Source organism: Priapulus caudatus, unplaced genomic scaffold (assembly GCF_000485595.1).
Source record: "Priapulus caudatus unplaced genomic scaffold, Priapulus_caudatus-5.0.1 Scaffold334, whole genome shotgun sequence".
In the NCBI taxonomy this organism is placed as follows: Eukaryota; Metazoa; Priapulida; class Priapulimorpha; order Priapulimorphida; family Priapulidae; genus Priapulus; species Priapulus caudatus.
Window position 1 is genome coordinate 1 of NW_014577395.1, and position 14,367 is coordinate 14,367.

At 43.3% G+C, this 14,367-nt stretch overlaps 1 protein-coding gene across 2 annotated transcripts; it reads left to right on the forward strand.

Moving 5' to 3' along the window:
• The first annotated feature begins 1,218 nt into the window (after nt 1–1,218).
• Nucleotides 1,219–12,087, forward strand: LOC106809187 (regulation of nuclear pre-mRNA domain-containing protein 1B-like). 2 transcript variants are annotated; one of them, XM_014812180.1, is made up of 8 exons: nt 1,219–1,483; nt 3,454–3,583; nt 3,751–3,866; nt 4,612–4,698; nt 5,207–5,334; nt 5,670–5,796; nt 10,335–10,510; nt 11,298–12,087. In XM_014812180.1, the coding sequence occupies exons 1-8, from the start codon at nt 1,333–1,335 to the stop codon at nt 11,442–11,444; spliced, it is 1,062 nt and encodes a 353-aa protein (XP_014667666.1). In that variant the 5' UTR covers nt 1,219–1,332; the 3' UTR covers nt 11,445–12,087. The 2 variants fall into 2 exon arrangements, with proteins under 2 accessions (XP_014667666.1, XP_014667667.1); XM_014812181.1 differs by having other exon boundaries at nt 4,612–4,695.
• The last annotated feature ends 2,280 nt before the right edge of the window (nt 12,088–14,367 follow it).

A 14,367-nucleotide genomic window follows, 5' to 3' on the forward strand; every position in this document is an offset into this window, starting at 1 on the left:
CACACACACACACACACACACACACACAGTGATACACACCTTATACATACATATATACTATGCGCGATGCATGTTTATCGTGATTTGTGTATATTTATTCTTTATAAGATTGATCTATAGTTGCATATTTTATTTATATACACATTGTTTGTAATGTATGAGATAAAAAACACTATTTTAAATTAGAAGAGGTTAAAACATATTATCTTCATATTTATTTACTCATATTTATTGATATTGTTTCCTGTAATATATGCGAACCAAACTAGCTGACCCGGCAAGGGCGGCGGAACGTATTTAATTTGGGGGGGGGGCAAAGCCATAAAATGGCACGTTTATCATGTAAAAATATAATAAATACATAGTAAAAATATAAAAAATCTAAAAAATTTTGGGGGGCAAGTGCCCCCTGCCCCCCCCCCCCGGTTCCGCCGTTCTTGGCTGACCGTAACATGAATCTAGCGTGCATTGATAACATATTATCTTCATATTTATTTACTCATATTTATTGATATTGTTTCCTCTAATATATGCGAACCAAACTAGCTGACCGTAACATCAGCCGGATCTATTGATAGACTCCTGGTAACATGTATCTAGCGTGCATTGCCTAGCGTTTCATGACTTTGGCGGGGGTTGTCTATATTCAGGCCGGTACAGGAGATAATTTGCATAGTTTGGTCACGTCGTTTGTGTTATAACCAATGAGATGTAATCGCGTGGAGCCCTTTGCGGCCTGGTTGAGAGGGAGTGTCTATATTCAGGCCGGAACGGGAGTATACGGTACGCAATATTATGCTAATATATTTGACTAATCGTGGCGTCAATAAACTCAATATTCACAGAGAGTATAGCTTAAGACATGTGTCTATAGGTATTAAGAATTTTAAAATTTAATCATCTGTAATCACTTCCGCGCGCATATATTTGCTATATGACTAATCGTGCGTCATAAACTCAATATCACAGAGAGTATATGAATCAAGCCGCGTACGGAGATCATTTGCATAATTATATTCTAAGATACATATAGACACATGTCTTAGCTATACTCTCTGTGAATATTGAGTTTATTGACGCGCGATAGTCAATATATTAGCAAATATATGCGTACCGTAATCTCCCGTACCGGCTGAATATAGACACTCCCGGTTGAGAGTTGACAAAGATATGGCGTCATGACGTATTAAGTACAGGACCAATCACATTCTCTGCATGTTTATAGCAACTTGGCCTGTCGGCACCAAACATTGCCGGGCACTGTTGCAGTGTTGGATCATAGTACTAGTAGATGGTTGATTCACTTTGCATGTTTGTGTTTATTGTGTGAAAATGGCAAGCTTTACAGATGCAACGTTAGTGAAAAAACTGAAGGAAGTAAACAATACGCAGCAGAGTATTCAGACCCTCTCACTGTGGCTCATCCATCACAGAAAACACGCCAAAAAGATCGTTGTGGTGTGGTTCAGCGAACTGGGGAAAGGTTAGATACAAATTGCAATATTCAATAATGTAACCCAACATTGAGTAGTTACATTACCCAAGGGCGTGTACAGGGGGGTCCAGGGGGTCCGGACCCCCCCCCTGCTCGCGCAGAAAACGCATCTAAGGAACTCTAATTTCAAAAATTTTCAGGGGGAGCGCCCCCCAGACCCCCCCCCTTCGCGCTCGCAAGTTTGGGTTACGGTTAGACCCCCACCCCCTGGTACAAATTCTGTACACGCCCCTGTTACCCCACAACAAGTCACATACTTACCGACATACCTAGCCACAAGTTAGCGGCTAGAGTTACCACAAGTTACCTTCTCGCTCTCACTTTGTATGGAAGGTTGTCAAGCTCCTACAACGTGATACAGTCGAAGAGCCTTGTCGGGCTAATAATACCATAATACCCATACATACCCCTATGATATAGCTCTAGTACTATAGCCGCGTACAGTTGCCGCAGGGCTATATAGGACGTTCTATTACGAATGCTAGGGACCAACCCGCTTACTTAATATAAATGAAGCGGGAGGAAGACAACCCCCTGTCACCAACACACACACACACACACACACACACACGTGCACCACACACACACACCTCTAGCTCTCTCTCTCTCGCGCATACACATACACACATACACACATACACATTCCCTCTCTCTCTCTCTCTCTCTCTCTCTCTCTCTCTCTCTCTCTCTCTCACGCACACACACACACAGTCGGCAATCAGCAGAGTGTCCCGTTGCGCAATCATGCGTGTACGTGTCGCAAGATCACTGTGTGAGATGGATCTTATGTGTAATTGCAACAATAACAATTCTATTTGATTTTCAACATTGGCATTTACAGTGTATTAAATTGGAGTGATAAAGCACCTGTGTCTCCAAAAAAGGATCCAAAATGTTGATCTATCTTATTCGCATAAGTGTACACATCTTTTTATATAGATTTTAGAAAATAAGAACCTGCTTCAAATTTTAGGCTAAACAGGTTCTTGTATAGAGGGGGTATAACTGGCAAATTTTAGCGTAACAGGTTCTTAAAATGCAGTGGCTGGAGGTACGGCAGCCGTCGTTTGTTGAAGCCCCTTTTTGGCGTTGGGGTTAGGGTTCTAGCTCATCTAAACTCTCAAATCGTGAATTTATTTCCCAAGGCGTTATTTCGAAATCTGGCGCCACCCGCCGCCATCTTTGTCTCGTTAAGTATGAAAGCGAATGGACTGCCGTACCTCCAGCCTCGAGAGATTAAGATACGGCTGCCGTATCCGTAGCCACAGCGTTCTTAAAAACTAGGTTCTTACTCGCGGGTTTTTACTGTAGTTCATATAGCTTTCCCACGTCCGCACCAAAGCCCACTATAGTAACTAGAGTCATACTTAGCAACTTTAAACCATCTTGTATAGAGAGCAAGGATAAACAATTATCTTTTTATTAGATATGGTCAGTTGTAAAAGATGATACCTGGGTACTGGTCTAATTGCAGGGTTACCAAGTCGGGGGCGTACCTACCTATACGCAAAGTACGCAAATGCGTACTAAAATTGTTCAGAATAAAAAAAGAAGAAGTATTCTTTATTGTAGTTTTTCATGTAATGTTCAGTTGGGCTTACAGAATTATGCGTGTGATAAGAATAATGACTACAGTGTCATTATGCCAGATGGTCGAAGGATTTCAGTAAAAATAACAACTTTGACAAATTTCAGCGCAATTTTGCGTACCATCAAAAAATGTCTGGGTATGCCTCTGCAAGTTATTTTAGGGTGGAGTAAAACAGGGCATGCTGACTCCAGACTAGTATTAATTTCGATCCCCACTGTCAGCCTATATACTGTCATGCAGCGAAGAGTGATTTCAAGCCTTTGAAACGTTTCTGATGTTAACGTCACATATATACATTCGTTCTTTATCAAAGCTTTTGTTGCATTATACCAAAAAACTATAATTACCGACTGTGATGTATTTTCAGCACCTATAGCTAGGAAGCTGACACTAATGTATCTGGCAAATGATGTGATACAGAACAGCAAGAAAAAGGGACCAGAATTCAATAAAGCCTTCCTTGATGTGTTAGCTGGTGCAGTACGCCACATTGCGAGGTATGTCTGAAGCTTTATGTGATGTGACTGTGCTATGACTTGAAAAATTGCGCATAACCATATTATATGTTTCATTGAGCTATTGTCTGATATTGTTGCTAACAGGTTGCATCAGCATATATTGCGATGGTACTATTGAATGTACTGGCAATCACATATATTTTCAGTGATTGCAAGGATGAAAAAACTCTCAAATCTGTCATGCGAATTGTCAGGATATGGGAAGAGCGTGGTGTTTATGATGCAACTTTCTGCAAACAACTAAAAAAGTCATTTGAGGATGGTGAGCTTTTAAATTTCTTGTGTCTATTAGGATTAGATTATAAGTGATTACGTTCACTGTAAATGGAGCTAAAAATAAAAAATAAGTTCTCTATAATAAATAATAATCAAATAGAATAGGAGAATAGAATTTTTTCATAAAATATAAGTAATTCTGTATCAACTGTTTATGGTTAAATTGCCTGGATTATACTTCGCTATTTTACTATATTGTTTGATGCTGAACATCCACGTCGTGACATCTACATAGGCCTCATAGCAAGCAATTAACTGTCAGGATCATAATATCAAATCGTCCAGGTTTTTTGGATTTTTAACTAGTTGAGAAACAATCTTATCAGGTAAGAATTTGACGATACGTTTAGTCTCGTTAGTTCTTACTTTTAATGTAAAAAAATTGCAACAAACGTTTTACAAATTTTACCATAGAAAATTCCTGACGTAGTCAATTTAATGCACAGGGGATTATCACGTATTTACTAGCACTAACAAATATAAGTTATTTCATAAAATATGTGCATGTTTACACGTTGTTAGTATTTTCTTTTTCTCTTTAAGTTTTATTTTGTATTTTTGGCTATCAATTACTAAGTTGTGTGCGTGTTACTGGCTTTGATATCCATATTTGCATTGTATGGGCAATTTTATATGGTATTGTATAGGGAGATATAAAATGCTGCAACATTTTTTTGGGGGTTTACCAGTAGTCCTCAATACAAGGTTTGGTATTTCTCCCCTTTGTGAAGGTAGCGGAAGCCTGACAAAGGAGACTACTACTACTAAAGTTCCATTGGTGAAGCAACATCGTAAACAGAAGAAACACAAGAGAGGTAGTGCTTGCATTTTAAATATCTTTTTCTATTTTTCAAGAAATATACGTTTGTCAACTATGCTTGAACTGAGTTTATATGTATAATTTTCTAGGGCACAATATATAACAGTATCACTAATTGGATAAAAGCTAAACTGAGTTATGTGGTTCTATCTAAGGCATTATTGTAAATGTACCAGTGTTATACGAGATATAAAGTGTGGGATAAATGTTGTCTGGTGGCAATAGTATTGGGTACTATAGAGTCAGATGATCAATTATTATGCTCTAACATATCTCGGGTTGAACCATGAATTAAATCACACTCTGTCATCCATAATACATTTTTTACCCGACCCCCAGCACGTGCACATGCGTAACAGGAAATGTACTCGGTGTAGGGAGCACTCATTGTGTATAGCATAACAAGGAAGCGTGCATTATCAATATACGGTGCATGCATATAGCAAAGACACTACATTGGGTGTATCAAGTTTCATGGCAGCCATTCAAGCCAGTCTGTCTTCCAGAAAAAAGCCATGAGTCAAAGTCAACGCCAGTTGAGCCTCCAACCTCTACTAAAAAGAGGAAACTAGAGGAGGTCATTGCCTTAACAGAGGAACTTGTAGCAGATGAGGAACCCTTGGATCCCCCAGATGTGAGTGAGCTGATTCTGTGCATATAAACCAATAATGTGTATATGAACATGCAGTGGCATTGTAGGGTTTTGGCTGCAGCATGAATGCCATTTCAGCTTTGTTGCTTAGGATGCTAGGGTTGCTTAGGGTGATGCTGATGCCGAAATTTCGAAAAATGGTATCCGTGTAACAGCCAAATCCCATAGTGCCAGTACATATTCTTCGTATAGATATGTTTGTGATATAGGTTATAATAGAATCCGTTTATAGTCACTTAAATCAATTCGTTTAGATATGTGTTCATAACCAGTTTTGACACTTAACTGGGCGAGGTTTCACTGTACTTTTCCTGCAGGCAGATGAGTTGGTGAGAGCACTAGAGCAGTTAGAACAGTCAGCCTCCGGTGATGCTGCTGTGCGCGAGAAGATCGCCTCTCTGCCACCGGAAGTCTCTGATATATCGCTACTGGAGAAACTAAAAGGTGCGTTTCACTGCTGTGTGAATGAAACCACGACGTATGCATGTGAGCATTTCCTCCAACGTATGAATCATGGGTAGGCATCTTCAAGTGGCAGGATTGAACTATGCTGTCGCGCAAGATAACCATGTGTGCTTTGATGCTGATGAATCTGGATCGGCCGAGCTCGTTAAGCTCGTACGCACATAAGCATGCAGAAAAGTCAAGTTTGCAGCATGTTGTTATCGAGCATTCTTTTATCAAAGCCATAATTTCGAGCATAATCTCGTGTTTTCCCCACTTTTACGACACTTACCGTTATATCTTGAGTAACAGCAACTGTCTAGAGTAACGATAAAATGTTTTAGAACCTTCGTATTCATCAAAACATGTACATTTCGAACTCGTTTCGATTACCGCTGCCTTTCGTTGTAATCTTGGACCATCTAATACCACCAGCTATCGGCCAATTTCAAAAGATAAACGAAGTGCACTCCGCCATAGACTTATACATCTCTAACAGAATCTCAGATGCCTTTTTGTTTGCAATTTTGTGCACCGACAATTTGCAAGTTTACCCATTCTGCCATTGTCGCAGATAAAATTTCAGGGTGTTACGATTTGTTCATATCCAATTTTCTATGCTACAACAGGCCCGTAACCAGGGGGGGATCGGGGGGATCGGACGATCCCCCCCGCGGAACAGGGAGTTCCGCTCTACAAAATACTCTAAACAAAAATCGTCAAAATCTGAGCGGGCGCAGGCCACTATAGCGTTATACAGCAGGCATAACATATTTGCAAGCGCCAGCATAAATGTGATGTGTATATACCAGTTGTAATCAAACGAACAACCAATGTGTCCTAGACAATACGGCCTGCCCGCAGTGTAACTGTGACAAGGCTGCGCGGGCTCGTGCTCAATAGGGTCTAATGTCGCCCAGGGTACTGCCGGAACGTACGCCTGGGTACGGTGCGGTAATACGAAAGCGTACCGCTGGTCACTATTGATATGGTTAGGTGTTATACGTAGGATTAGGATTAGGTGTTTCGGTTCGGGGTTAGGGAGTAGGTTAGGCGACTGCCCTAGACTCGTTACGTGGAGTAGCGAGGTTACGGTTGCGGCATATTAGATAGTACCAGGGTACGTTCCGGTATACGGACCGTACCGCAGGGGTACGTTCGCGGCAGTAACCCGGCCCGCCCGCGGGGACATAAGACGCCTCTCAGCGGGCCACGCGCTCAGTAGGGGAACAATCCCTACGGTAGGGGGTTTTAGCCATTCGCGTAGGGGGTAGGGGATACCTAGCGGTGAACTAACGACAATTTGTAGGGGGAAGTAATAGAGGGGTTTTGAATTTTCAAAAATTGTAACGGCTTGGAATAAGTTCATGATCGATTGTAAGATATAATATTATTTACAAATTTGTCGCCAAAAGCTATAGCCGATTCTGACTGGCACCCTTTGTAGGCACCACCGAACATCACATGCAAGAACCACAGAGTTAGCAGAGGAACTAAAAACGGATATCGTAATGAAAGCCAAGAACGAGAATTGAGTCTCCCATGACTTGTCTCACTCTTTACGCAACACTCCGACTCTCCAGAGATCGATTACCATAATCAAGTCGAGACCTGGAGCAGACAAAACGTTGAACGAAGCGAAGCCAACCTCACCACAGACGATATCATCGAATTACTCACACGTTTGCCTTGATGACCAACATATTTCAAATTCATGAGACCAAATTTACAAGCCAGATAGTTTGGGAAGCAGCCATGGGTAGTCGCCGGTCTCACCGTATCGTTGCCAATCTTTAGCATGGAATTGGCTTGAAAAGCGGAAGCCATTGCACCAGCACCGGCGGATCTGCAAACCAATAATTGTGGCTCTAACGCTATGAGATGACACTTTGAAATCAACATCAAGTCTGGTCAGCAGGTCCAAAATGGAACAGAAACACCTCAACAGCCATCGACAGTACTCAAACAACATAAAATTTACGGTACGAGAAGAACATTGATTCAAAAATTCGCGTTCCTCGACATCACCATACCATAAACGAGAAGATGGCTGGCATTAAAACTCTGAACGGTATAAAACAGGAAAAAAGTCGCCACACGGACGCAGTAATTTAACTTCAACTGCACACCACGACAGTCAACCATGCACAAACTGTCTGTGGTAACGAGACGCCTACTAGATCGTTAGAGACAAAATTATAACGGAGAGTGAGGACCGGAAGCTGAAGCGCAGCGCACATTAAGAACGCTTTAGGGAAATGCGGGCTACTGCCAATTGACACTCGATAAAGTGTCCAAGGAAGATGGCAAACACCACGGGAAAAAACATCATCCCAAAAGAAAACCTCCACGGGAAAACGCGAAGACGATGATCGTCCTACTACGTCAGAAGGGGCACAGGGCGTTGTTCAGCGTCAGCCTAAAAATGCAGGTGTTGGCGTCAACAGGTGAGACTGTTTGAAACTAAAACGGCTTTTAGTAGCATCCTAAAGACAGAACAGACAATGCACAAACATTACTGGACTGCCGTCTATTAAAATACGCGCGTGTGCTATGTGTGAAAGAAGTTAGTAAGCATTGGAGAAAGCGCGGCCGAAAATTAAAACCAGCACCGCACTAAAAGAGACACGCAAAAGGAGCGTAACACCGTAGCAGCCCAATCTTCAGCTAGGGCCCAGCGAAAACAGTCGCTACCGAAATCACAAAATCCGCAGATCAACTGACATGTAGCGAACGGAAACGACAACACCCAATAGATTGGGAGAATTCGCAGATTCATATGATGCGGCGAAGCCTAACAAAATCAGGCGCGTTGGATTCAAGGAGGCGCCATCTGGATGCGGCGCAAGACCACGCAAAGTATGCACCGGCGAGAGGGGGGAATAGCAGGCTTAGTCAGCGTTTGTGGATCTAAGCTATTGCCACCATCAGCCATTCTGGTGGTGCAAACTGATTAAGATTCAGTTAGCTTTTGAGAAAGCTTCGCTGACAGGAAGCGAAAACGTCAGCGGTTACGTTCATACCAGCAACGGTTGAGTAACAATTAACTTGTTATTTACTGTAACGCCTTTATTTTCAATAATATAGAAAAATCCTGCGAGAAAAATGCCGTGCGGAATGATTGCTATGCCGGGACAACCGCTTACGGTCGACCGGGCCGGGTCGTTGCCATTAGTCACAACAGGGGCTGTAGCGTTCGAATGCAAACACATACATGCACATACAGAATCTAAGTACACAATCGATCGTATGACACTGTAGCTCCATCTTCTGAGAATTTTTAGATTTTTTGAAGGCGGTGGTACGGGCGGCTCATTAGAATACGTGAACACTTCAAAAGTTCAAAGTTTGCTGTCGGGACGAGGAGCAAGTACTCAGGGCTGCCACTCCTCACGCATTGACCGTGAGACATCACACATTTTGACCAAAAATCCTCACGCTCTCACGCTGACAATATCTGATATACAATATCTCACGCACAGAAAAATAATGCTCAAATATCTCACGCACAGCAAAAAAAATCTTTACAATATCTGAAACAGTCACTTTAGTATGTACCAAATTGCACAAATTGAAGTTATAAAATGCAAAAGCTCCCTACCGTGGGAGTGGGGAAACAGGGGGGAAACACCATCCCCCCCTCGGTCGCTTCACTCCCTCGCCTCTCACTCTCACCTATTACCCAATGTTGGCAGCCCTGAAGTACTGAGTGTACTCTGTAGTAAGTTTGCACTTTATTTGCAGCATTATAGGCTGTATTTTATTATAATAAATCTGCTTAAAATCAAATTATATATTCAAGAGTGAGATCTTCTAATATTACTGTGCAGCGCTTGACACAGCGGTCGCCCACTCGCCGCGGCGAGTAAGAATTCTCCTGGCGACTGCAATCTCATCACTGCTGGCGCGAGCTGCAGCTGGCCCAACCAAGGTGTACAAAAAAGCCAGAAAAAAACCCTGTACATCCCCCTGCAGCCATACACACACACACACACACACACACACACACGCACACACGCACACGCACACTCACACACACACATTCCCTGTCCCCCCCTGGATTTGCGCCCCTGGTGTGTGGGCGTTCGTCTCTGTGCGTCTGTGTGCGGGCTCTGTGTGGGCGTGTGTGGGAGTGCGCGTGTGCGTGCGCGTGCGAGTGTGTGTGCGTGCGTGTGCGTGCCGCTGCGCGTGCGTGCGTATGTGTGCGTGCGTGTGCGTCCGCGCTCGGGCTCCGCCTTCGAGTTCCGGTGTTACCTAATTCGATCCCCCCCGCAAAACTCGCTGGTTACGGGCCTGTACAACTGCATAAAATATTAGTGTTTTTCAAGTTGGTGTAATCAGTGATATATCCACTGTGAGGTGAGACTATATTTCGCTTTTTTTCACGGATTGAGTGTTTCTGAGCAAGAATCTCGCAACTAATCCTTTAATGCCCTTTTCGCAACACTGACAACTCAGAGCTGCCTCTCACTCGTGCTAGGCAGATATGTCGGTCAGCTGTGTTGGTGCCCACTAAAACCTGTCTCTGTGTATTTCAGACAAGCAGGATGCAGACAGGCTTGGAGCTCAGGTGGAGGCAGCCGTGTCGCTGCTGTCGGATTACAATGGTCGTCTGTACGCTGAACTGGAAGAGAGGCGCCATGTTTCACGCATGCTAGGTGCTTTCATATCTGCTCAACGGCAACACCTCGATGACTCGCAAAAGTTGCTGCAGGTAATGTGTGTGTATGCATGCATACGTGTGTGTGAGGGTTAATGTTGTTGAGAGGGTCTATGTTCCCTAGGGTACTGCCGGAACGTACCTTGGGTACGGCCCGGTATACCGGAACGTACCCTGGCTACAGTCCGGTATACCGGAACGTACCCTGGTACTATCTAATATGCCGGACCGTACCTCGCCTACTTCACTAACGAGTTTAGGGAGTTGCCTACGCCTACTCCCTAACCCTAACCCTAACCCTAACCATATCAGATAGTTACCAGGGTATGTTCCGGTATACCGGACCGTACCCAGGGTACGTTCTGGCAGTACCCTGGGGGACATAGACCCTATGAGCGATAATGTTTGTGCATGCATGCGTGCCAGGGTAAAAAATACACGGGAGCGATGCGCGATGCGCTCTTCAAACCTCCGAAATCGCTCCCGTGAGGCTCAAAATAGCTCCCGTAAAATTTTTGACGAGAGCTATATTTTCCACAGACTTGAAAAAGAGCTCACGTGAAAAAAAAGTAATTTTTTCTCTGATGCATCTGCATTATGCCATTATAATTAAAAGTGAAACAACCGCTGAATTGCACAGCTGACGACTGCAAACCAACGTTAAAAAATGTTCATCTGGCTCCCAACATTTAGCAAGTTCTCTATCACAATTTTTTGCAAGTTTTCTCAGTAGATTGATCGTATTTTACAAATGTAGGCATGAAGAATGTACTCTACGGTAATGTGATGCCTATACACATTAAAATGCTTTAATTTAAAATCGTGTTTTGGTGTTTTATAGGAATGGAAGAAAAAACTAGAGAGTGTAATAAATGTGCGCAAGGAGCTCAAATCACATCTACAAAACCTGCCTGACCTCACGTTGCTGCCAGATGTCACCGGTGGATTAGCACCACTGCCATCTGCTGGTGACCTTTTCAGTCTCTGAAATGCAGTATTTCCCACGCAGTATAGTGTACATACATGTGTCAAAATATTGTTTGTATAATTTGCATAATATTATTTGGTGTCCTGGTTGTGAATCAGAGTCATCGATCCTTGTTTTAAAATATGTCCACTATTTTTAATGGACTCTGCGCTTTTCTGCAAAATGATATGTATGATCTATAGTCTGATGTTACTTATGAAATGTTAGCTTACATTGTTAAAAGGAGGCACTGATGCACCTTTAGATTATGTTAGTTAAGGTCAGGGGATTGCAATTTGATTAGGTCCACTATCCAGCAACATCTTACAAGACTATACCAGTTCATTCAAGAAATAGTTTTGTATGCCTTATATATGTGTTTGTTAATTTGAGTAACTGTTCTCTGAAGCATGATTGGCCATTACTGGTTCTTTATTAATATATCTGGGCTCTTATGGACAAGTTATTAGTGTGTTGAAAAAGTGTTGATTATACACATCGCTTGGTATTTTTATCTGAATGATAGTAGTTAGTATCAAGGTCCGTTTTGCAGAAACATCTGTATGTATATATATAAATGTGCGCATATGCATCTACCAAACACAGACAGACAATGTTTTGCTATAGTAAATATCTTGAGTTTTAAAACTTGCCTTACATTCAATGTGTCATTTTGTCTTTTATTTGTAAGTTGCACATTTTAACAGCATTAATATTTGTTCTATTTTCTGTAAAGCTATTCGTTTTTATCCACCATATCTCATAATCGCTCTATAGCTCTCTTCTCTATTCTAAATTGAATGTCCATAATTTTATGTTCAATGTGTGATCATAGAGTGAGGCACGAAAAAGCCCTTATTACCCGAAAAAGCCTGAAATTACCCTTGTTACGTACCTTTGCAGAATTCTTGGGGTCCGTGACTCTGAGGTACAGTGATAATATAGTCAGGACTAGAGATGTGCTTAAACTTGAAAGCGTAGGGTGGGTCACGTTTTATCTAAAACGAACGAAAATGGAAGCAAAGAGATAGAGGTGGAGCAATTAGGAACAGTGTTGAATTAAGATAGCCTGCAGCACCTCATATATGGTTCTACAATGCTAATAAATCTCCCCAAATCAGCTCTTGATATAAACTAAACAGACTACATAACTATGCTCTACGCATAATAAAAGGTTATTCCCACAAAAATGCTACATCATACCGACAGGCAGGACCAGCATCTAGAATCGGAAATCAGCTAAAAGTGCCTCCAATAGAATACCTAATTAAATACCACACAGTTTATATACAAATACATCCACCACCTTAGCAACCCACTCAGAATTAAGTAATCTCCTACCATAACAGTGACAAATATTGCACTAAATTCAAGGACAAAGAAATTAATACAAATTAACAAATAATATGGATGGCCACAACTCACTAAAGAAGCTAACCAATGGAATAGACTACCATTGGACACAATAAAACGCTCTTCGCTTAGCATATTTAAAACGTTGTTTAAAAATACAATTTTAGCAACAGTAGATAATAATGAATTTATTATTACGTATTCTGACTGAATGTGTGCGTGCGTACGTGTGTGCGTGCGTGCGTACGTGCGTGTGTGCGTGCGTGCCTGCGTACGTGTGTGCGTACGTGTGTGCGTGCGTGCGGTAGTGTGTGCGTGCGCGCGTTGCGTGGTCGTACCGTTCGCGTGCGTTGCGTAGTGTGTGCGTGCGTACGTTGTGCGTGGTGCATATGTGTGGCGTGCCGTGCGGTTACGTGTGTGCGCTGCGTTCGTACGTGTGTGCGGTGCGTGCGTATATACGGTAGTGAGTACGTGCGTGCGTACGGTGGCGTGCGTGCCGTTACGTGTGTGGGTGGTATGTGTTGCGTACGTGCGTGCGTGACGTGTGTGGTGCGTACGTGTTTGCGTGCGTGCGTACGGCCTGTGGTGCGGCGGACGTGCCGTGCGTCGTATGTGCGTACGTGTGTGCTGCGTGCGGTACGTGCTGTCGCGTTTGCGTGCGACGTGTATGTGCGTACGTGTGTGCGTGCGTGCGTACGTGTGTGCGTGCGTGCGTACGTGTGTGCGTGCGTGCGTATATACGTGTGTGCGTACGTGCGCGCGTACGTGTGTGCGTGCGGACGTGTGTGCATGCGTGTGTACGTGTGTGCGTGCGTGCGTACGTGTGTGTGTGCGTGCGTGCGTACGTGTGTGCGTGCGTGCTTCTACTTCTACTTCTACTTCTATACTGGACAGTCCGTAAGAAATAAACGTCCAGGGAGTGCGCGAAGAACTCCAGGTGCACGTGAGAGATTTGCATAGAATATTTTTTTAATGTAGACAGTAATGTGTTCCAGAGATCGAGGCTTCTCTGGGCCAGGCACTCATTACTGAGTGCGACTAGCATACGGCAATAGGCTGTTGCGAGCTGTTGTAGTTGCCCAGTCGGAGATGCGTTTCACTTCCTCGAGGTGGTATAACAACGAAGCTGCCTGACTCAATGTTTTTCCAGAGGGACCCAGTGAATTGCTGTGCTGTTGGACTAGTGAGTAGTGACTCCGGTAGCAGATTCCAGCTTCTGATTATTCTAGGAAAGAAGCTGAACCTGTACCCATCTGTTCGGGTTCTGATGTTGTTGTATGTAAGCTGGTGTGTGCCGCGGCATATGCTGGTGCTTTTGGTGAGGAAGGATGGAATGTCGACTGCTGCCTGTCCGTTGATTACATTCCAGAATAGGGTCTGTCGGTTGACAAACCTGCGTTCCTGCAAGGAGGGCCATTGTAGGTCTGCGATCATTTGTGTAACACTCTCAGTTTGCTGGTAATTCCCCGTTACGAAGCGCGCTGCTCGTCTTTGCACTTTCTCCAGGGAGGTGATATCCTTCTGTGTGTGTGGATCCCAGACACTACTTGCATACTCGAGGCTCGGCCTCACGTATGCTTTGTATGCCATC